The sequence below is a fragment of the Podarcis erhardii genome (assembly GCF_964252035.2).
Source record: "Podarcis erhardii genome assembly, chromosome: Z".
Lineage (NCBI taxonomy): Eukaryota > Metazoa > Chordata > Lepidosauria > Squamata > Lacertidae > Podarcis > Podarcis erhardii.
Genome location: NC_138504.1, coordinates 22,539,277 through 22,563,115, shown reverse-complemented (window position 1 = coordinate 22,563,115; position 23,839 = coordinate 22,539,277). Strand labels below are relative to the sequence as shown.

Sequence of the window (23,839 nt, the reverse complement as noted above, 5' to 3'; positions counted from 1 at the left end):
CTTTGCCTGGCAAATTGGCACCCAGCAAGCAATATATGTCGAATTCCCTTCTAAGTTTGCCGACGGAAAGGAGAACAGAGTCTCCGACATCCATCCAGGTAAGGAGGGGCGAGTTATCCTCAAGCCCATGGCCATCCCCTCCCCTTCCCCATTTCTCTCCCCCGCACCCCCTTCCCCCTCTCCCTCTCCCTTATCCTCTCTCTTAAGCACTTCCAACAGTGCCTAACACAAACAGTGGAGTCTGTTGGCTCGATCCAGGTTCAGCTGACTTCGCGTTCCCTCTCCTTTTCTTACCCTTGTCAGTCTTACTCCTCTGTCCCTGGGATTTGCCAAAGAAGGCAGTTCTGTTCTCTCTCCCCCCCCCCCATCTTTTTTAAAAAGTAGGGATGGAAATGTCGCCTTCTTTTTGCTAGTCGCTTCCTCGGAGAGCCATTAGGAATCCTGAATGGAGCTGGGAAGCTGGATATATTTTCTCACTTTCTAGGATGCTGCGCAAAGTGTTGGAAGGGGGTTGATCGGGCCACAAGCCCTTCTGAGCTGGGCTGAAGTTTCTTTTCGGCTTTGAAGAGGGGGGAGTAGGGGAAGCAAAGAAGGAAGGCTTCCTTCCTGATCTTTCTTTATTTTATTCTCTAAAAGAAGAAGGAGACTCCACATTTGGAACAGGGATCATGGCTTTGAGCTCCAGGGCGCACGCTTTCTCCGTGGACGTTTTAGTGGGCAACACGGGGAAGCGCAAACTTCTGGATTTGGAAGAAGAGGAGCGCTCTGCTGAGAAAGCAGCCGAGAAGACAGTCTTCGGGAAAAACCAGGCGCCAGGTAAAGTCGCCCTTCTCTCTTCTTTCTTCTCACTGTAGTGCTAGTAGGGCAACCGCCGAATCGTGCAGTCCAAAACTATACATTCTTCGGAAGTCGGTCAGCGCGTTTAGAATGGTAGCCTGAAAGGTTTCAGTCCTAATTTCCTGGCCCAGCTTCCCTGACAGCAAATTCCCATTTAATCCATAAGAATTTACTTTTGAGTTAGGATTGCGCTGTTCAGCTGAATCTCCCTCTGCGTCTGATAGGGTTTACTCCCTGGTACAACCTTAAGAAAAGCATGGCACGGGAACATATTCTTTATTGTATTTCCTCATTTGCCAGCCGGAAGAAGAATCCGGCGTCCCCCTAAAGCTTGCTCTGTTTTCAATAACGCTTGCCCCAAATAAAAAGTTAGGACTGTGTTGAATAAGCGAAGGGTAAAATAACAAGGGACTTTGGACAATGAAGGCGGACGCACGCCGAGGGGGTACTTTTCCAAATCCGAGTGCTGAACTGTGAGTTTTTAATTTAAGATTCTTAAATGTGAATAGGGCTCAGCCGTGCTCCCAGTTCTACTAAAGGGAATGGATCAAAGCCTCGTTTTACACCGAGGGAAGAACAAAGCGATTAATCTGGGGCCTGTGGGTGATCTGTGTTCTGTTTCGGGCATAACATTTAAACTCATGCAATTCAAATGAAATTTAGAGAGGCCAATTGCAGCGAAAACTACACCTAGCGCTCAGTTGAATGCCAAGCAATTGCTTCAGTGGCGGCGGAAGGAGGAAATCGCCCCCCCCCCTCGTTATTTACACTCCAGGGAACATACGACCCCCGCAGATGTTACTGGACTGTAACTCCCATCATTCCTGACCATTGACCAGACTGACTGGAGCAGATGGAAGGTGGGGGTCCAAGAGCACCTGCAGGGACCAAGAGTTCCTCATCCCGGATTTACTCTCGTCTTCCACACATTTACTTGCGAGCTCTTATTTCCCCACAATTTCTCTTGGAACGAAGCCGTGCTAAAATAAGTCATATATGTGCGTGCGTGCGTGCGTGCAATTGTTTTAATCGTTTCTTTAAAAAAATATCCACACTGTCTATTTAAAGCACATTAAAAGCACTCTGTTTTCCCCAAAGACTCATGGAAGCTGTAGCTTGTTAAGGGTGCTTAACAAACTACCGTTCCCAAGATTCCTGCGTGGTGCTGGTAAAGTACTTTAAATCCATAGTGTGCACGGAACAGGTTCGAGTTCCACCAGATTTTCCTTCTAGCAGTCGATAGGAATTATCGGCGCCTACAAAGTCTCTGCCTAGAAAATCCTTCCAGGACTTCCAATGGATATTTGAGAGCACTTCCTAAAAACGAATGGCTTTCAATGGCCCTCGCAACGCATCCCTGCAGCTTCCGCTTGAATTCCGATCCGAGCCACACGGAAGGAAAGGGAGCCAATGGCATGTCCAAGCTGCGGGCACTCGCTGTAGTTCTGTCCCCGTACCCCGCTTGCATTTATTTCCTCCCAGAAAAGAAATCTAAGGGAGAAACGGCGGGCTCCCTCCCGGAGGAAACCAAAGAAGGGGCCGGAGCGATCCAAGTGGACCTGCAAGGTTCGGAATTGTGGAAGAGGTTTCACGAAATCGGCACTGAAATGATTATCACCAAAGCCGGCAGGTAGGGCATCTGGCCCGGAGTTTCATATCTCTCTTCCTTTTTTTGTTTTTGTGTGTATGCGTGTGCTGCGCGCGATCTGCCCCGAGATAGCACTCTAAATTTCCAGTAACGTGTTAGCGACTGTGCTTGCCGGCGTGTCAGCTGCTGTGCTAAAAATGCACACGATTGCTCTACCCTTTCCAATAAACCAGCGTTGGCATGGTCAGAAGTCTGTGCGCTCACGGAATTGTGGGTTCGATCAAGTAAATTACTAAGGCTGCTGTCCTATACTGTACCCGCTTACCTGGGAGTAAGGCAAGCCCCACTGCGCTGAGTCGAATTTACTTCAGAATAGACATGTATAGGATGTACTGTAAGGCCTTTTTCTTTCTTTTAACAAACACGGGTGGTTTCTGGTACATTCGACCTTTCATTCATTCTTATTAATATCCTGTTTCTGAGGGACACTTTCCAAGTCCCGCCGGTTTCAACGCAAAATAATTCAGCGCTTGCTCAACTCTCTCCTGGAAATAAAAAAATTCCTTCCAGTAGCACCTTAAAGACCAACTAAGTTAGTTCTTGCTATGAGCTTTCGTGTGCATGCACACTTCTTCAGATACCAAGAACTAACTTAGTTGGTCTTTAAGGTGCTACTGGAAGGAATTTTTTTTTATTTTTTTTTTACTATGGCAGACCAACACGGCTACCTATCTGTAACTCTCTCCTGGAAAGTAACTGATCTTGAGAGTGCTTTGGTCGGGGTGGGTCGTGCCCATACTATGCACAAATGGCATGCTTACTGAGAAGTAAGCCACACTGTGTTCTAGAGGGTGGGGGAGGCTTATTTTAACAAGGGAGAGAAATTTGTTCTCCCCACAACTCAGAGAGAGGCGTCGCTATCCTCCCCCTCCCTCTTTTATTTCCAATGAAAACGAAACGGGGAAATCAAGGGACCTGTCTTGCCAGAGGTTACATTTTTTAAACTCAGCACCTCAGTGAGGCAGAATTTCCGTCCATGGTAAGGCGAAGGGATACAGGAAAGGCTGAAAACGCCTTACATAAATCACAATTCAGAACCGTTGCTCCATCTACCTTAACAATTACTTTGCCTGCTCCAGTTCTCTAGAGGCGCGGGTGTGTGTTGGTCCTCGCTCAATCCTGAACCGAAAATCCTTGTAATCTTGTAGGGTAATTCCTTCACAAACACACACACACACACACACACACAGAGAGAGAGAGAGAGAGAGAGAGAGAGAGAGAGAGAGACCCTAACGCTCAGAGTTAAGATAATTTGTTTTCCTTATTTCAAACCAAATATTTGCAGTACGGGGGATGGGGGAAGCACAGGCAGATATGTTTATCGTTTGCTCCTGTCTTTCATATACACTGCAGGCTACCGTCTCCTCACGACCTGGAATAAATTCTGTAGCGAAAAGCTCCTCCTTAATAACAGTGATCCTGGTGAGATCGTGATTTGGGAGAGTGAGAGAAAACTGATGAGCTAATGGTTAATTCGGTGGCCGAAGACTTTACTATGGGGTTTTTTTGATATTCGTAAAACTTATCACTGGTCTCCCGCACCGACAATGCAGTAGTCATTTTCTAATATCATTTTAAATAAAAGGTTATTCAAGTCCCGGGCTCGCAAACGCTGCAGGGCCAACTTAGCAGGTTTCGGTGAAAAGGAAGTAAAATATATTCCCATCCTTAAATGCGGGGAGGGCTGTAAACCACTGAACCCTGAGTCTAAAATTACGTTAACTGCACAAGTTCATCCTTCGCTAATCAAGAGAAATGACTATGATAACCTTCTGCAGGTTCTTTTCTCCATTAAATCTATTCGATTCCCAAACCAGAGCTCCATAAATTAGTGGATGAAGAGTCACTTATCACCAAGGCCGAGCTGTTAAGGCAAAGCTTGAGGCTGCAATTTCATGTACGTTTACATGGGAGTAAGAACTCGGTGAGACTTACTTCCAAGTGAAGCCTCGAAGGAACAGAAGAAGCTGCCTTATACTATCAGTTTATCTACACTTACTAGCAGCGGCTCTCCAGGGTTTTAGAAAGATAATCTTCCCAGGTTCTAAATGCAGATACCAAAAATTAAAGCATGTGTTCTGCCACTGAGTTAGTACGATTGGGTGACATGTCACTAAGAAGGAAGAATGTGAGGAGCCTAACATCAAGATCCTAAACATCCTTGGCTTGATATTAATGCATTTCAAGGCAACCTATTCCTAAGTAGGTGCCCTTTTAACTACTGGAGGAATCCTGTGCATGGATTTGATCTGCCTATAATCCTGCCCATGGTTACTTAGGAGTAAGGCCCTTTAAGCCAAGCAGGACTTACTTCTGAGTACTTGATTTATTTGATTTCTTACCTGCCCTCTACTATAAGGTCAGAAAGAGACACAACACATATCTGATAAGCCCTTCTAGAGAGAAGGCTGATCTTGTCACCAGTATGGTGTCATTAAAAGAAAGAAAGAAGGGAGGGAGGGAGGGAGGGAGGGAGGGAGATGCTTTTGAAAAAATTGTTTTTGAACTTCCATGCCTGAGGATGTGTGCTGTGGAATTCCAAATCTCAAGATTCTAGTGTTTTTGGCACTCAGTAGCTAGGTGGATGAAATGCATGGCTTTAAATGCTTTTGCTAACTTTGTGAACCCAATTGCTGTTTGGCTGAACATGTTTGCAGTTCTTTGCAGAGAGAGGGAAGAAGAGAGATTAATTTATGAAGGACATAAGAAAATATGAAGGGACCAGTCTGATCAGGCCAAAGACGTCTTGTTCTCAACCTTTGGGAAACCTGCAAGTGGCACCTGTGTGCAACAGAGTTCTCCCCGCTTGTGATTCTCAGCAACTGGTATTCAGAGGCTACTGCTTCAGACAATAGAGGGAGAATGTGGCCATCATGGCTAGTAGCTACTGACAGCCTCATCCTCAACAAATGAAAGTTGTGAGGAGTCAGAGTGCAGTAAAAATTCCTGGCCAAGTCAGAATGTAGACATTTCCCCTTATTTAAAACACCTCACGCAACATCCCTTGCAAGATTATTAAAACAATGAGAAGCCAATGTAGTGCCCCCAGATGTTGTTGGATAGGAATTCCCATCAGCCTCAGCCAGCATGGCCTATGGTCAAGTTGAAGTCCAGTAGCATCTTGAGGGCACCATGTTATCTACCCCTGAAGTCTAGGGCAATAAAAGGTTCTGCCCTGAATAGCAGGTGCAGACAGAATGGTCTTCAGAAAAGTGCTATGCAGAGGGTAATATGTTTTACTTCACTTACTTCAAAATGTGGGAAACCATCCATGCCTTATTTGCTCTCTCATCCTTACCCTTGACCTCAGCATTGCAGTGGAAAGCCAGGTCCATGGGGTAAGGAGTTCTGTGGTGCCTTAAAGGCACAGCTGCACTGGAATTCTATACAACTCTACTCAGATAACAACCCTATTGAATGCACAGGGACTCACTCCTAGCTAACTAAGGCTGAGTTCACACTCTCAATTACTGTGCACTCACTGTGTTGGGTTTGTACCCAGATTTCTGTGCCGTGTTCACACAGGCCATTATATTTTTTTAAAAATGCACATTTCCTGCAGGGATTTTTTTAAGCACAGCTGTTTTTTTATGCATTGTTTCTTAAACCAGATTCACATGGGTTGGAGCATTCAAGCCTTTTCTAATTTATGTCTAGCCTCCTTTGCACAGGGTAAAGACACCCCCATCCTGTAGTGTGTACACAAACAAAACGAATGTGACAATATGAAGCCCTGCTGATGTGAACAGGGAGAGAGGAAAGACCCATGAAAGTTGTGTGTGTATGTTAACAACTTCACAGCCTTCTAAAATGGTAATGTGAAAACACCCCAAGTATAGGATTGCAGACACATTTGTTAGGGGACTAGAGGATGATGGGGAACGTGTGGCCCTCCAGGTGTTTCTGAACTTCATGTCTCCCCAGCCACCATGACAAACAGTCAGATGCAGTGAGAGTTGTATAGTTCAGGAACATCTGACATGTTTATTTACTGTTACATTCACATCTTAACTTTTCTTTATTTCATCTTCACAACAACGCTGTGAAGTAGGTTAAGCTGAAAGATGGTGACTGGCCCAAGGTCACCCAGGAAGCTTCATGGCTGAGTGAGGATTTGAACCCTGAAAGGTCCTGGTCCAGCATTCTCCCCACTACACCATTGCTGGCTCTCTGTTCCTCACTGCTAGGCTGGAAACTTGTTTTTCTGGTAAACCTCTCTATGGAGCTGGCACATCGACATTCTCTTGCACCCCCACTCTCTCCTCTCCTTGGTCTTCGGTCCTTCTGAGACTTCCCTTCCTACCTTTCAGCCGCAGCCCAAGGCTTGGTAAACGAACAGTCTGGTCCTATTGACAATCTGTTGGAGGGAGAGAGAGAAGAATCCTGCTGTGGTTGGGATCCTTTTCCCCACGAAGCATGTTTTAAAATTTAGCATTGATAATGGTGCCTGAATGATTTCACACGCATTCGCGGATATAGAAAGCTTTTGGAAAACGAAACAAAATACTAGGCACTTTTAATCGGGCTTATTCACTATGACAGAAATCAGCAATTTACGACTTCTAGTAGTATTTTGCGTAAAACTACAGCTATTTATGTTCTTACTGTTAGGAAGGGTTCAAACTATTACTTCCACACCGGTTTCTACCAGGTCTCTGTGGCGCAATGTGTCAGTGCTGTTAACCAGAAGGTTTGTGGTTCGTGGGCAAGATTCCTGCATTGCAGCGGGTTGGACTAGAAGTGTTTCCCAACCTTGTGCCTCCAGCTGTTTTTGAACTACAACTCCCATCATCCCTGACTAGCAAGACCAGTGGCAAGGGATGATGGGAATTGTAGTCCAAAAACAGCTGGAGGCACAAGGTTGGGAAACACTGGACTAGATGGCTCGGGGTCCCTTCCAATCCTACAATTCTTTGATTCTGCTACACCTGAAAGTAGATCATTTCTCCCCTTCTGATGTGACAGGGAATGGGGGTGATGATAATAGAGGGAGCAGCAAAAGAGGGAAACTCAGCCGGAACCTGTTCATGTTTACTCGAAAGTAATTTCCATTGAGTTCAAAGGGGCTTACTCCCAAGTCAGCGCGCACAGGATCATGCCCATTTCTTGCAAGTCCCTCAGCTGTAAGCCTTGCAATGCAAAGGGAACGGGGTGTCCCTTAAACTCCAGTGCTCCTGCAAATGTCACAGGGACTTCGCTCAGGCTGGCGGTGTGAAAGGCAGGCTCGCCGGCCTGAGACTTCCGGGGCTCATAAAGCGGCAGGTATCCCTTCAGGTATGGCTGTGGACAGTTGCGCGATGAGCCTTGAGCAGTGGAGACAGAGCGGGATATGAAAAGAACCAAGGAACTAGATGCCAAATGAAACCTATTGCTCTTCTTACGCTTCTCGCAGGAGAATGTTTCCGTCGGTCAGAGTCAAAGTGAAAGGTCTGGATTCGATGAAGCAATATTACATCGCCATAGACGTGGTGCCGGTAGATTCGAAAAGATACAGGTAAAACGCGGACCGTTCTCCTTTGGAAGCTAAGCAAGATATAGGGGCAGTTCACACGTGCACGCTCTCATTCGCGGATGACCTCAGCAGGAGGTGACGACGACGTGCCTCCTGCTTGTGTCAGGGCCTCCAGCCCCCAACCAGCACAGAAAGGGATGCGCATATGGTAGCATCCCCTCACACTCAATCTTTTCCCAGCTTCAACTGCCAGTTACAGGATGGTTCCTTCCTACATGTACGTGTGAATCAGTCCCGCTGATGTCGAAGGGACCTGCTCCTCCACCCCAGTAGGCCTGGAATCCATTTTAAAGCAAGCAGATGCGCATCGTGCAGAATTCCCTTTTCTCTTTAAATACTTCCCCCGCTACCTTCCTAATTTCACAATATGACCATCAACTTACACGTGAAACTGCAGTCCGCTCTTATGCCTATTTTCTCATATTCAGCAGGATTCCCCCCGCCCCCCTTCTAGGAAATAACCGCGTGTCCTCAAATCATTCAGTGCCGGAGTTATGCGGAGTAATCGTAAACTGATTCCTCATTTTAAAGCTTTTCTGACCCATTGGCAAAATATATCAATAGCTCGCTGTTTGCACGAATTTATGACATCCCAAATACTTTGAAGTATCTGGACCGAAAAACAGCAGGCAAAAACGGATTGTAGGCAGGGCTCTTCAGACGCTGACAGAAAGCTAAGATCCAAGTCAGTTCTAAATGCGAGTTCTTAAAGCGCAGTCCTATGTCTGCACAAAAATAAGCCCTATTGAATTCAGTGGGGCTTTCTTCCATGCAGGTGCGGTTAACACTGCAGCCTAAGTAAACTCCTTCATAATAAGTCAAGCCTGCTGGTTCAGGTCTATAGCCCATCTAGGCTAGCATCCTGTGGGCCGACCAGAAGCCTGTGGGAAGCCTGCAAGCAGGACCTGAGAACAGCAGCAGTTCCAAGCAAATGGTATTCCGATACATAGCGCCCCAGACCGTGGAGATAGAACAAAACCATCGAGGCTAGCAGCCTTGTCCACCATGAAATTATCTAAACCCTTTTTTTAAAAAAAAGAAAAAGGTCACCTGAGTTGGTGGCCATCACTGCCAGTGCCTCATGAGGGAGAGAGTTCCACAGGTTAAGAAGTATACGTACACACACGGCGGGCCTGCGTCCCCGTGGCGAGAGATTCTATGTGCCACAGACAGAAGCTGTGTGCCCCACAGTCCCGTTTACTTTAATCCCGCGCTCTTCCTTCCACCGCTGGTCTGGGAGACGATGTGCACATTGGTTTCTACAGTACCTCTTTCCAATATAGATGCTCTTAGGAACACGGGATATTACCCTATACTGAGCGTGATTATTGCCTGCGCGCCCGGGTTTCAGGGAAGTATTCCCAGCCCTACCAGGAGGAGATGCCGGGGCAAAAGAGACATCCTAACCGCTGAGCTACGGCCCTTCCCCAAAGGGCTTGGGGAAAGTTGCAAAGCAAACAAACAGTTCGCAGGACCTCAGGGAGCCTTCGACAATAATTTGACACGTTGAGATCAGGGGCTGCCTTTTGGAAAAGCTGCCTTTCTCTCCCACATCAAAGGCAGCAGAAGTCTTGAGCTAATGCAACAGTGAGCGTGTTACGTCCCAAAGGTTTCAATGCGAGATATGTAATCTTGTTGTTTAAATCGCTCACGGAAATCAGAGATACTTTCTAAAAAAAACAATAATAATGCCAGTTTCGGTGTTCCTTTTGGGAAGATCCGCCCCACACATTTAGGATATTCAACACATATGAAAAGCACTCTGGAAACTAGTTCTGTGAGAGGAAAGTTGCGGTTCCCATGCTTCTTTGCGAGAAGCCATATGCTAGAACCGTACTTTAAATAAGTGGCGCGTTTTTGCTCTGTCGTTGCTTTCGCAGCGCAACCCTATACATAAGAAAGTTCCCCGAGTTCCATAGGAGATACTACCTAAAACAAAATAATAGGATTATTAACACTTCGATGCTATACACCCTTGCCTGGGAGTACGCTCCATAGAGCTCATTGGGCCTTACTTCTGAGTAAGCATGCATATGGTCCTTCTTTCGGTGTTCTAAAGGTGAAAAAATATTGAGATGTCCGCTGCAAGGAGAAACATACTCAGGGTTCAGATACCTGTCCTTGTCCTCCTAACTGACGTGAGTGATCTTCAGGAAGCGAATTTTGCAAGCGTTGAGTCCTAAATAGAACCATACATGTAATCTCTTTGTGGGCAAAGCAGGGGTAAGAGTATAGGGCGGAAGGCTGAGACCTAACGATCGCAAGCCAGTTACGGTCCCACGGATTGTCCGGCAAGGAAATGGAGGCTTTAAAAGCCTGACTGCTTGGGATACTGCACACCTGGTTAGTTTCTTTGGAATGCCTTTGAAGGAGCCCTGAATTTATAATGAGGCACAGGCAATACCCCCAAACTCCGTGCACATTTCACAGGACCCCAGAACAGAAAGATCCGGGAGGAAACTGCAACTATAGAATTTAGTATTTAGTCATTATTGTTAGAGATAAACTCAGAGTTGATCTGCTACTAATAACTGGTGTTGGAGGGTAGCATCAAGTGAAGTGCTTACTGTTTTTTTCATTGAGCTTCTTGGTCTCTCTTTACACCAGAAAAGGAATCCTAGGCTACCAACGAAAAACAGTTCAAAGCAGTGGCAAATGAAATAAAAAGGTAGCCTTCTGAATGGGCAGTGAGAGATGAAGGAATGTCCTCAGCATTCTATTTTTAAGGGCTCTTGACAGGGTAGGCTCTGATTGCCAGGTGACAGCACTGCTGCCAATCATGTGAACTCTGCATAACCCAGAAAGTGGGCATAACATTTTTTTGGGGGGGGGGTGCTCAAGAATGTTTATGGGTTTCCTACAGGCAGAGTCTGACTGTGAGAAGAGGATGCTAGACTATATAGGCCATTGGTCTGATCTGGCAGGTGCATCTAATGTGCATCTAATGTGCATGTGTGTTGAGAAGCCAAATACAGGACTTAATGTGGGTTCTGCATCAGATTGTTCTGCTGATTCCTAACCTCACGACCTCTGTCCCTTATGAAGGTATGTCTACCACAGCTCCCAGTGGATGGTGGCTGGAAACACAGACCATTCTTGCATCACACCCCGGCTTTACATCCACCCAGATTCCCCTTGCTCTGGAGAGACCTGGATGAGACAGATCATCAGCTTTGATCGGGTGAAACTGACCAACAATGAGATGGACGACAAAGGGCATGTAGGTGTGGATTGGAGGGTGAACTGCTATAATGGGAGGAGAAGGGAGGGATGGACAGAGATTTCTTGTTGGAACAAGAAATAACTTTTAGGGCTGCCCTAAGACTTCCTTATACAGTCATACCTTGGGTTACAGATGCTTCAGGTTGCGGTTTTTCGGGTTACGGACCCGCCGAAACCTGGAAGTACCAGAAAGGGTTACTTCCGGGTTTCGGCGGTCGTGCATGCGCAGAAGCGCTAAATCATGCTTTGCGCATGCGCAGAAGCGCCGAATTGCAACCCGCGCCACTGTGGGTTGTGGACACTGCAGGTTGCGAACGTGCATCTCACATGGATCATGTTCGCAACCTCAGCGTCCACTGTATGTGTGTTTATTTGAAACCATTGTATATGGCACTTTTCATTTTACCAAAATTTCTAGGGGAGCTCATGCCAATTAAAACAAAACCCACAATCAATTAGGAAGTTGGTAGTCCATCTACCTTTCAGCATTATTACATTCAGAGTCACAGCCCCACATGCTTTGCAGACTGGGATTTAAGAAATTGTGAGTGAGGGAGAGAAAGTTGTGTCTCTGTGCATAAGTGTATGATTTCCTCCACCATGAAGTCGCCACAGTGATGCAAGGCCACATCAGGTAAAATGCATAGCTGGAGCCCCTTTGTGCTGCAGCACCTGTCCCTCTCATCCTGCTCTGGTAACGTAAGGGCATAAAGATCCAAGGATATAGGCTCCTTACCACCCCCATTGTCAAAGTCACCTCCCTTGGAACCTAGATCAGCACTGATACTATAAACCAGAGATGGGAAAATCTTTTCATTCCAAGGGCCACATCTCCATTTCTGGGGGCTACATGCCAGTGGTAGGCATGGCCAGGGGCAAAAGTGGGTGGAGCAATGGATATGATTCTTACCTCTGTACAATTGCCTACATTTCAGCCATGCTAAAGCCAGAGGCTTCTATGCACCCTTTCACCCACCCACCCACCCATGCAAGTGAGTGGCACCCAAGGAGGACACAGAATAGGGCTGGGAGAGTCCCAAGAGCCAGATATACTAGCACTGGGTCCCTAGACCTGAGATTTTTAAGGACATTTGCCTGTCTTCTCTTACAGATTATTCTGCAGTCCATGCACAAATACAAGCCAAGAGTCCATGTCATTGTCCAGGATTCCCGGTTTGATCTGTCCCAGATCCAGTCACTGCCAGCAGCAGGCGTTCAGACCTTCTCCTTTAAAGAAACTGAATTCACCACTGTCACAGCCTATCAAAACCAGCAGGCAAGTTACTTAAGAGATGCTTCAAAAATGGTACTTCCATTCATTTCTCTTCAGAATTTGGAATTGTGCAAATTAAGGTGGTTTCTTTCCCCCCATGAAGTGGGACTGATGCATTAAAAAAAAAAAAAGAACCCCACACAAATAAATCAACACAGAAATGCATTATATTATGGAAAACTGCTCTGTAAAAATGTGTACTTTAGGAAGACTATCACGCTAAAATGTGTGTATTAGGAGAAAATCAGACTAAAATCCCAATGGGGTTTCATGAGAACTCTTTAAAAAAAAATATAAGCTGATGTGGAAAGGTGGAGAACTTAATTTAACACAGGAAACGTGAGGAGCTGAGAGAAACTGAAATTGACACATTCACCTACCCTAGTGCGCATAGTCTTGGGCTGTACCCTCTAAGATAGATTCCATCCCTCAGGTGTGGTGGAAGGTGCTACCAATAAGGTCAGCTTCTGTATATGGAAAAGTGTGTGTGTGTGTATGCGCATGGACCAAATTGCAGTTTTTCTCAATGTCTTGGGTCAGTAAAATATTGATTAAATGCTGCCCCTATACGAAACTTGATGTTAATGTGAATGAATCTGTCAATTTACATGTAATTTAGTTTCTTATTTTTCCAGTGTTAAGTTTGGTCTGCCCCATTTCTGCATACTTTTCAGGTATTTTTATATTTTAAGCCCGCATGAAAATTCATATGCATTTTCAGGCACATTTCTCCTGTCATACAGTTTTTGCAAGTCAGGTTTCCTCTGTACAGTGGATTTATCCATGTTATTTTGGCTGATGGATGAGTTCCTTCCACATCCTTTGCACTTATATACACATTTTTGTTTGCATTCTTTAGCTGGAAGACTGTATCACAAAATCCAAACAAGGGCACACAAAAGCAAAGAAGAGCTGTGTTCCGATTCACATGTTTGGGCTAGGGAAGTGTGGGCTTTGTGAAACCCAAATGAATTGCTCTCTCATTCCTAGTTCAGTTATTTATACCAAAATTCTTTTTTTGGGGAGTGGGTGTTTTCTTTGCAGGGGGCGGCACTCATGGGAATTTATTTTGAGTTAGAATTAAAAACAGGGACAACACAAACAACAATACAACAAGGTTATTAATAGAATAAAAAAAAACTCACTGAAAACAATCCCTACTATATCATGCATGTGAGGTCACTTCTTGCTCACAAACTATTTGCTCATATTTAAGATCTTTAAATGACATAAATTGAATGATAATTATTATTACTTATAAATTGTGTGGCGGTTTAACCACAAGTGTGCCAAACTGCACGGATGCATCAATAGAACAGTACTGAAAGTATATTGATGTGAGCATGCATAAGATCACATCAAAACTACTGATTTGGTGAAGTTTTCTCTTTAGAAGAATCAGGGCACAAGTGTGGTCCAGTAACATTAGGGTATGAGTCTGCAAAAGCCTATCCAGATATGAAAAGCTGATGCACAATTTAATATGCAATTTTATGCTGGTTTTGTTTATGTTTTGTATCTTTTAAAAATGAACTTGCTTTTACTTCTGACTTTTTATTGATAATTTAAGTGTGTATTTTATTTTATGTGAACTGCTTAGAGGTTAAAAAATATTAGCAGTATATGAATTCCAATCAATCAATCAATCAATCAATCAAGGAATGACTTCAAAGGTGTAGCAAATGCAACACATTCTAACCCAACAAATGATTATTAGTTAAACTGGGACTCAAGAGGAGTGGAACAAACTCAAAGAATAATGGCCTCTCAAGGTCTCACCATTTATATCCCTCTCCCTACACTCATGTATACCTAAAACCCCTTACTGAGGACAGTGCTCCACAAAACTCACAGAATGGACTCTAGTGACCACAAAAAGCTCATGTTTATAGGTAGGGTAATTGTGACAATTTCTTAGAAACCTGTTCTAACATTGGGCGCATATGAGTAGGGATGGAAGGATGTGTTGGTTTTGTTCTGTCCATTTCTCAGTTATCCAATATTCAATTCATTTCTCCACATTTCTGCAGCAATCTGCATTAAAAAAAGAATAATTAATCAGCATTTTAGTGTGAACTTCTCCCAGCAAACATTTTTGCATGCTGTTTTGTACACATTTTTGCAAACAATTTCCCTTAATATAATGCATTTTTCATGTGTTTTTCACTACTACATTTATTTTTATGCACTTCCCCCTAATATATGCATTTTAAAAAAAACATTGTTTGGAGAACTGCAACACAAAATTCAGGTAAATTTGCATTTTGAAGGATGACTGTAGTTATGTTTTCATATTGTTTTAGAAAGGGCAGATTTCATAGATTTGCCTTTAAGTGTGAATGGAATCAAATTTCTCCTGCAAATGAATGACATTCTGTCTAACTAGGTTTTTGCCATTCTAGTGTTGGGTTACTTCATGGGTAGGCAAATTAAGGCCCGGGGGCCGGATCTGGCCCAATTGCCTTCTAAATCCGGCCCGCGAATGGTCCGGGAATCAGCATGTTTTTACATGTGTAGATTGTGTGCTTTTATTTAAAATGCATCTCTGGGTTATTTGTGGGGCATTGGAATTTGTTCATTATTATTTTTTCCAAAATATAGTCTGGCCCCCAATAAGGTCTGAGGGACCGTGGACCAGGCCCCCTGCTGAAAAAGTTTGCTGACCTGGTTACAACACTCAAACAATTCTTTCTTTGTTGTTTTGCTGCGAATGTCCACAGATAACAAAACTGAAGATTGACCGGAATCCCTTTGCTAAAGGGTTTAGAGACCCTGGAAGAAACAGGTAAATTATTACCATTTATTTGCTGGGCTGTCCACTAGTTAAAGGCATCATAGTCCGGCCTTGGTCAGCTTAGTGATCTCCAAATATTTTGACTGCAACTCCCATCAGCCCCAGCAAGTGCTGGTGGGAGGAGCTGTGGTTCAAAACATCTTGAGGGGACCAGATCCATGAAGGCTATCCTAACTAATTGATAGTATGAGTGTCAGTGTAATAATTGGTTAACCAATGGAGTCGTATATGCTTTTGCCTTGTAGTTTTCTATTACATAATATTGCAGTTTTCCAGTTTTATCTGTTATTTTTCTAGAACACTTAGAGTTTGCTTTGCTATTAAGCTGCATAAACACATATGAAATAATAAATAATATTTGCACATGGTAAAACAATAGTTACGAACCCCCTCTGTCCAACCCCTCGCCTTGTTTTGTGATGACTCCATGGGTGTTGCAGGAGGCACCCAATGTGGGAGAAAGGGAGGAGAGACTCCTATTTTAAAGTGGTCCTTATTACTCGCAGTTTTCACAATATTTCATGTTTATTTCTAGTATTCAGACGTATGCCTCTGAATACCAGTTGCTGGGAACCACAAGTGGAGAGAATGCCAGTGTTACTCTTGTGTCTTGTTTGTGGGCTTCCCATAATGGGCATCTGGTTGGCCATTGTCAGAACAGAAATCTGGGGCAGATGGGCCTTTGTTCTGATCCAGCTGCAAGTCTTTCCTTAAGTTAACAACTGGAGCACATTTTAAGCTAAGCAATTAAATAAACAAAAAGAGATTAATCAGTTGCAATCTGTTTTATGTGTCACATACTACTTTCATGTGCATAGTAAGATATATTTTTGCCAGAATCTCAAGAGGCACCCAGGAAGTCCTGAGTGCTCACTAGAGCTTCTGAGACACCCACCTTCTAAAAACATCCCTCCCTACCTCTTGAGGGCCAAACTAGATTATTTGCAGACTATTTGTTTGCTATATGTGAATAGTCTGTCACTACATCTGTTTATTTAGTGCAATAAAACTGCCTTGCTTCCTGTCTACAAACTTGCTGGATGCAGAAGCTTCTGCCAGTGGCATAGCATGGGGGGTGCGGGGGGGGGCCCGGCCGTACCGGGCACAACATCTGGGGGTTAGGGTTAGGGGGCACAAATCCACGGGTTAGGGGGCGCAATTCCACGGCTTAGGGGGCGCAAATTACTTGCCTTGCCCCGGGTGCTGACAACCCACGCTAAGCCACTGGCTTCTGCACTTGGCACCCTGCACAAAATCTAATGTGCCCCCCCATCACTCACCTTCCATTGAACATCATAGTTGCAGCACCTTCTGCAATGCCCCAGAAGCTTCACACCTGGTGTGACTGAGCCATTTGTACTCCCCTTTGATGAGAAGGGTGCATTCCTAGTGTGGAAACTTGCATTTGGATTGCCCCTATCAGAACTGAGGCCTTCATTTTCCGTGAAGTGGGTGGGTGGGTGTAAATCAACTTTTGGTACATAGTCATTGGTAGGTTGACACACTGATAATCTCAACAATATCCTATTTTGTATGCCTTGGTCTCTTAGGATCATGGCCAAGAAAGAAAGTGTGATGCAGGGATATTTTGCTTGAATTCTGTAATTTCCCCCCCATCTTCATAAAGGAAAGTGGAAATTAGATTACTTTTATAAGTGTTCATATTTCCTTATTTGGCCATTTCCTATATGGCTGTGACTCTGCTAAATAGTACCCCACTTGTCAATATCTGAACCAGTCTTTGGAACATATTCCCATGCAAGTGCTAGCCTGATGTCCATGCTTTGCTTTGTAGAGGAGTATTGGATGGACTTCTGGAATCATATCCATGGAGACCATCACTTACCCTGGATTTTAAATCTTTTGGTGCAGAAAGTCAGGGTAAGTACAGAATTCTCCATTGGTTCTGAGATCATTATGCTGAACTTTAAGCAACAGTGGCATGCTTTTCAACATGTTCAGTGCAGTCAGTTCCTCGGAGGCTTTGGCAACCTGAATACTGGGATAGCAAGGAAGCTAATTTTCAGTAAAGACATTGTATCTGATGGCCATGCAAATTTGGCTTTTAACTTTATGGGCTAGAGAATTAAAATGATTTAAAGCATCATTTCCCTGCCCCAGGGAAGGTTAGGATTAGGGTCCATGTTTCACTCCCTGTTTTCTTGAGACAGGGCTGGGAAAGTCTCCTGCATGAGACCCTGGAGATGTACTGCCAGTCAGTGCAGACAATACTGAGAAAGATGAATTGGTGGTGTGACTTGGTATAAGGCAGCTTCCTATATTCCTGTTAACGCTGTATGTCAGCATGCTCATGAAATGCTTTTGATAAAGGGCCTTTCCACGTTGACCAATACCATGTCTCATAACAATATAAGGCTGAGCTGGGCTGACTTGAGCCCCATCAGGTCTACTCTAAGCATGGCTAAGCCTGAATCCAGAGCAGAGCAGAAGGGTTTTTCCTTTTAAACTGTTTTAAGAAGAAGCAGATTTCCTTTGGAAAGACCATAGATTGGTGGTAGAGAATCTAGTTCCATGCCTGGGGAACAAAAAAAACCAATGGTCTAGGGCAGGGATGTCCAACAGGTAGTTCGCAATCTTCTGGTTGATCGTGGGGGGTTCGTGGTAGATCTTGGTGGATCATGCCCCCCCCAAAAAATAAATAAAAAATGGGGGGGAGCTCAACAACTCTGGCTTCCTAAAAAAAGCTCAACACCTTTTTTTATAGTGGGAGTAGATCTCAGTCTCTTGAATGTTGGACATGCCTGGTCGAGGGCACTGGGGAAAACACAATGGCAGCCCCCAGCCCCTATCCACTCTGGAATGAATGGAGATAGGTCAGTGTGATGGGTCTCATCAGAACACCAAGACCCCAACAGCTGCCTGAGCATGATGGATGCTGGACCTGATTATCCCCATGAGGGACGGACTGGGAGTTACTTGTCTAAGGCCACCAAATGAATCCCTGATAGAGGCAAGAGTTGAATTGAAGGGCTTTCTGGTTCATTGCTCAACCTTGTGCAGCCTAGTCCCAGGCCTGTTTACACAGGAGTCAGTCTCACTGCAGAGCCAGCCTAAGGTATTTTGATGCCTGAGGCAAAGGATGAGATAGTGTCCCACTTACCTGTGCACAGAAGCTGACTGGACTGATACAGCTGAATCCCATTTCAACCCTGACAACAGGAAGCTTCATTCACTGTCCCTAAAGAAAGCAGGTTCATTTAGGGAAATGCCATAGCCTTGCATGCAGAAGGTCTCAGGTGGAGTGCCTGGGGAAGTAGATGGACCAATGGTCCTATGCTGTGTGTGGCAGTAGTTGCAAAAAGAACTCTAATCTCCAGCAGAGGGGTTCAGGAAGGGTAATAGGGTAGTGGCAGATGCCACTTAGTAGTGTCTGGTGCCCAGTGGAACTGGCAAGGTGGAAGCTAGGGTGTCCATTAGTAAGTGGAGGCAGAGCCAATTAATTCCAGTTTTTCTCCCATTTGCCTATTTACTGAATCCACACTGCAGTTGGTGGGGCAGTGCTTCATTTCCCCAAGTGGACCAACCTTTACTGCTGCACCCCCCCCCCCATCATCTGCCACTGGCAATATGTAAATTTATGACATTTACATATTGCTTAATCATTAGAATTTCTACGTGGTGTACATAAAAATAAACCATACAAGGAATGTAACAAAACCAAAGAAATCATCACAGAACCAAACAGAAACTCAAACTAACTTAAAATGCCTGCTGGAATAAGGGGGACTTCATCATGCACCTGGAGTTCAGAAAAGAGAGTGCCTTTCTAACTTTAATTAGGGAGGGAGTTCCACAAGCTTGGGCCCTCTACACTGAATTCACATCTTCTGGTAGTTACGAGCTGTTCATCTGTGCCACTGGGGAACACCAAAGGGGATCTCATTGATCGAGCAGGGATATAAGGGAGCAGGTAGTCCTAAAGATATTGTGGACTCCAGTTGTTCAGGGCCTTGTAAGTTAATACAAGAACCTTGAACTTGGCTTGGTAACATATGGGCAGCCAATGTGAGCTTTTAGGAACCAGATTTATGTGTTGGCAGTAGTCTATCTCCACCAACAGTCTAGCTACAGCATTTTTCAACAGGTGGCGCCTTCACACTAGGTGCAAGGGTAGCTTCACCCATAATAAGGCAGGTCCTGTCTCACTCTGTTCTATGGGGCTTTAGCTACTATGCTGCTACATTAGTTCCAGTAAGTTTCAGTTGCCTGGGGTCCTTATTTTCATTCTGAATAATTATGCAATAATTTTGTACAGAAAGCTAAAATATTTGTTGATTTTGGATGCCAAGTAGAAGGAGGATATGCTATTTTAACAGTTCCTTTTCATCAGCTTAGCAAAAAGGGAGCTGTTGCATCTTTGGGGCCTGCGGGCAGCTTGTCCTTTGAGAATCCCAGGTCTTTGGCTTCTTCTGAGCTCAACTGATTAATCAAAGGGGGATTTGCCCCCTTTTAAGATTTTGCTCATTAATCCATCAATTAAATTGCTCAAAGCTTGCAGATTGGATAAATACCCAGCTTTACATTCTGGTGAGATAATTACGCATGCTTGATTGCAAGGAACATTCATTCCACTTTAAACTCTCTCCAAAAGAGTGTGGAAATGGCATAATGAGTGTGTGTGTGTGTGTGTGTGGAAAGAGAGAGAGGGAGGAACACAAGGGCAGTCAGAGAACTTACCATGGCACTCACCTCCTCCCTCCCTCAAAAACTGGTACCACGAACCAACTGCAGAAAATAATTCTTAGTTGAATTTCTGTCATTCTGTCAAACAGTGTTACAATTTCAGCCATGTTGCACACACCATCATTTCAGTTAGGCTAATAGTTTTCATACCTTTGGAGACCAAACACAGACCCGGAATGAGATCTCGGCCCAAAATCATGACAGAGCAAGGCTCCCAATATGGCTGTCCATTCTCTCATAGGAGAAAATGGGATGTCCCAGTTTTTCTGGGGCAGTTGGTGGGTATGGAGCCAGCAGGTTAGGAGAAAATAGAGAGGAAAAAACAATAATTGCTCAGGCAAACTTTGTGTTTGGACAGGAAGTCCCTTTATCTTTTCCTGTTGAGGCAAGCCAATGGGCAACCTGGGTAGATTCATTCCAATACCTGGGATCTCTTTACATCCTAGAGCAGAAGTAGAGACCCTTTTAAGCCCAACAACCACATTCAGCCATGGACAACTTTCCAGGGTCCATGCATCAGTGGTGGGCAGGGCCAAAAGCAAAAGTGCATGGAGCAACAGATGAGAGTGGTTGATTCAGTAGGCCACATTCTAAACACACAAAATGGAGATATTTCTACCCCCCCCCAAAAAAAAAACTTTTAATCCTCCAACCAGGCAAGTTATGGCTCACTCACACTTCCACTTGACCCATGCCTAGAAAGCATGGGTCCAAGTGGTTTTTTGCTTGACATGTACTTTCTAGGTATGGGTCCAAGCGGTTCCTCCTTGCCCTGCCCCTTTCTCAGGGAAAACCCACTCTTTAGTGCTAATTTGGAGCAAATGTCAATCCAGAAAATTGCCGCATGCTCCACTTGAGCACTAAATAGACATTTTCCCTAGGGGCATAGGAGCCAACTCCTAGGGATCTTTGCCCCGCCATAAGATATTTGAGGGAGCTGGGGCCCCCAAAGTTGATGGGCATTGCCATTCAAATCGTGTGTATGACCTATGTCATGTGATCGATTATGTGGGGCAGGGTTTACTGTACCAATATTTTATTCAAGTTGGCACCCCTGCCTGGGAGAATGCAATGGGACTATAGGAACCCTAAGAGGCACTGTCCCAATTCAAGAGAACATTTCATCCAGACAAAAGCACCCAAAGAGAGTGGAGAGCATGAGCTGGGGAGAGTCCTGAGGGACAGATACAGAGGACTGGAGGGCCACCTTCAGCCTTCAGGTCTGAGGTTTCCCAAGGCTGGTCTAGGGAAATGCCCCAAAATATAGCCCTGGTGGTTTAAGAAATGAAGCACCTGTGTCTTAAACCACCAGGGCTATAGTTTGGGGCATAGAGTATAGAACTGGACATTCCTAGTAGTAGCCCCAGAAGTTGCTGCCACTGGATATCCTGAGCATTTGAGTGAGACACACAGAGAAAGACAGAGCACGCTGCAAGATGACTTGTTTATTGAGCATTCATTCTGATTTGTTTGCATGGAGAATAGATTATGCCTGTTGCTTTTTTATTTTTTAAAAAAGAACATTCGTTCTAGTTGTTTCTAGAGAGGTTAGATGACATTGCATCAAAGCAAGTGTTATCCCACACTTCTCAGAACACTTTCCCATCACTTTGGTTATTGGGAAAAGTCTGACTTTTTGGGAGATGCAGGTTTGTTGTACAGAATCTTCCTAAGTCTCTATTATTGCATGGTGCATTTTCAAGCATGTGATCGAACCCCACCTCCAAACAGCAACAATCTGGGAGTAACCAGAGAGAGAAAGGGAAATCTCTCTCTCTTTTAAAAAAAATATTTTAACAACATAATTTTCCTTGCCTTACTGTAGGTGGAAGTCCTGGGTCTTCCCCTGTGACACCCCCCGGGGGAACTCCGTCTCCTCTCAGCTCTCTTCTCTCCCCCTCTTGCTCTCCTCCTACACTCCACCTGTCAGCAAGCAACCTCAGAATGTCATGCCCGGAATCTTACCTCCACCACTTTGGCCTCCCTGTCTGCTACAAGATTTGCCCTACCGGCCTTTTAAGACAGCCATCGCTGATATTTCCAAGCCATCCTAAACTGGGAAATGCTTCCAGCCCACCCCTTTTGCCTCACTTCATGGTGGAGATGCCTGCACTGTCTTCTCTGAGCATAACCAACGTCAAAAGTGGCAAAGCAGAAGACTTAAATGGACCAAGCCCCCAAGGGCCCAGTTCTGCTGGGCATATGTTGTATGGCTTGCATGCATCTGGAAACATTTTCCCATCAAGTCCCATTACCCAGGAAGCCCTTAATTGTGCCTTACATCCTCCATATGGTTTCTACGGCTATAACTTCTCGATGCCATCCAGGCTGATGAACACAACAGGACATTTCAAAGCAAACGATGGTGTTCCATCCCCTCTCAGAGAGAGCAGGTGCAACCACTCTCCCTGGCCTTCTGCAATTAACCACTGCCTCTAATGGGACTCCTTTAACATCGCAGAAGCAGTGGCATGTCAAACTCTGCAGAGCTTCCGGCTTTGGCTGATGGATTGTTGGCAGTGGACCATGGAGTAGACCATAATCGGATGAGTTGAGCGCAAAACTTTGGCATCCTGAGATTCTCTATGGCAGTGAAATTGTGCGTGGCTGTTTTTTTTAGGGAGTAGAGTTTGCTAAATATGTACTGGAAGGGCAAAATCCATCATCTGTTTGTTGCGGGAGGGAGACTCGCCGTTATTACTGGCAGTGTATCAATAGCAGAGCTTCAGTCCTGGCTGCCTGGACACTATATAGTGTCTTCCACTGTGCCTCAGAAATAGAGATGCAGGATCATTCCCTGAAGATGGGAAGTACATAGCTTCTGGTGTATCTCTGGGAAGGTGGTGGCGGGGAGGAGTGGACACTATTTGGTGAATATTTGACAAAATGACCCTCCTTTTGTGGGGGAAGGCTCAAGGGTAAAAAAAAAAAAAAAAAAAACACCACTCAGAATTTTGCTCTCCACTCAGAAAAAAAAGTATTTTGAGAAATTGTGGCTGAGCTCTACCCAAGCTGCCTCACTGATTTTCTCAAGGGACCATCTGTCTTCATAATAACTACACAAAATATGAAAGATATTGAAATAGGGGGGAAGCTGAGATTGCTAATTTACTCAGTCATTTAAAGAATTTGGGTAAAATGTAGACTGGACTTTCTTTTCTTTTCTTGTATTTTTTAAAAAGCACTTTGCAGCAGAATTTTAGCATCCACGAGATTACTGAAGTGTAAAGTGATCCGAAGGTTATTTTCACCAGACTCTGTGCCTTTCTCATTCCTCAGAGTTATTTTGAGAATATCTTTGCATACTCAAATTGATTTCATGGATCTTTTAAAGGATTGATGACTCAATGCTTCCTGTCCCCAACTCCCTCTCCCTGTTCTCAGAGCAAAGCACTTATTAGACTATTGTCCCATTCAATCTCTCCCTCCCTCCCTCCCCCCTTGCCTCCAATCACTATTAACTGTTTATTAACCTTTTCTGTGTTCAGTGTCATAGGCCTGTTTCCTCTGGGTTCTTTATATATGTTCTAAAAAGTACCCTGCACATAATAAATTAGCATGTTAGAGAAAATTCTAGGTAGGAACCCCATACCCTCCAACATTTCTCTGATGAAAATAGGGACGTCCCATTCCATAATGATAATTATGGGTGTCAGATAACTCCATACCCTCCCACATTTCTCCAATGAAAATAGGGACATCCTAAGGAACAGCTGGACATTATGGGATCAAAGCAGAAACAGGGATGGCTTCTCTAAATCAGAGACGTCCGTAGGAAATAAGGACACTTGAAGGGTCTGGAACCCTTCTCTTGACACTTCATCTAATATATGGAGGGAGATATTCTGA

The 23,839-nt window shown here is 44.6% G+C and overlaps 1 protein-coding gene across 1 annotated transcript; it reads left to right on the top strand.

Annotated features, from left to right (window-relative positions):
• Positions 1-260: 260 nt before the first annotated feature.
• Positions 261-23,473, top strand: TBX22 (T-box transcription factor 22). Its single transcript, XM_081848352.1, has 8 exons — positions 261-816; positions 2,320-2,467; positions 7,878-7,979; positions 11,043-11,217; positions 12,331-12,495; positions 15,213-15,277; positions 17,082-17,167; positions 21,816-23,473. Exons 1-8 carry the CDS (start codon positions 669-671, stop codon positions 22,427-22,429), a joined length of 1,503 nt encoding a protein of 500 aa, XP_081704478.1. The 5' UTR covers positions 261-668; the 3' UTR covers positions 22,430-23,473.
• The last annotated feature ends 366 nt before the right edge of the window (positions 23,474-23,839 follow it).

Bases quoted from the DNA above. Each gene is read 5' to 3' on its own strand.
- TBX22 (XM_081848352.1), top strand. From the start codon at position 669: ATGGCTTTGAGCTCCAGGGCGCACGCTTTCTCCGTGGACGTTTTAGTG. The intron at 817-2,319 runs GTAAAGTCGCCC...ATTTCCTCCCAG, and splicing joins CGGGAAAAACCAGGCGCCAG to AAAAGAAATCTAAGGGAGAA. The intron at 15,278-17,081 runs GTAAATTATTAC...TTTGCTTTGTAG, and splicing joins AGAGACCCTGGAAGAAACAG to AGGAGTATTGGATGGACTTC.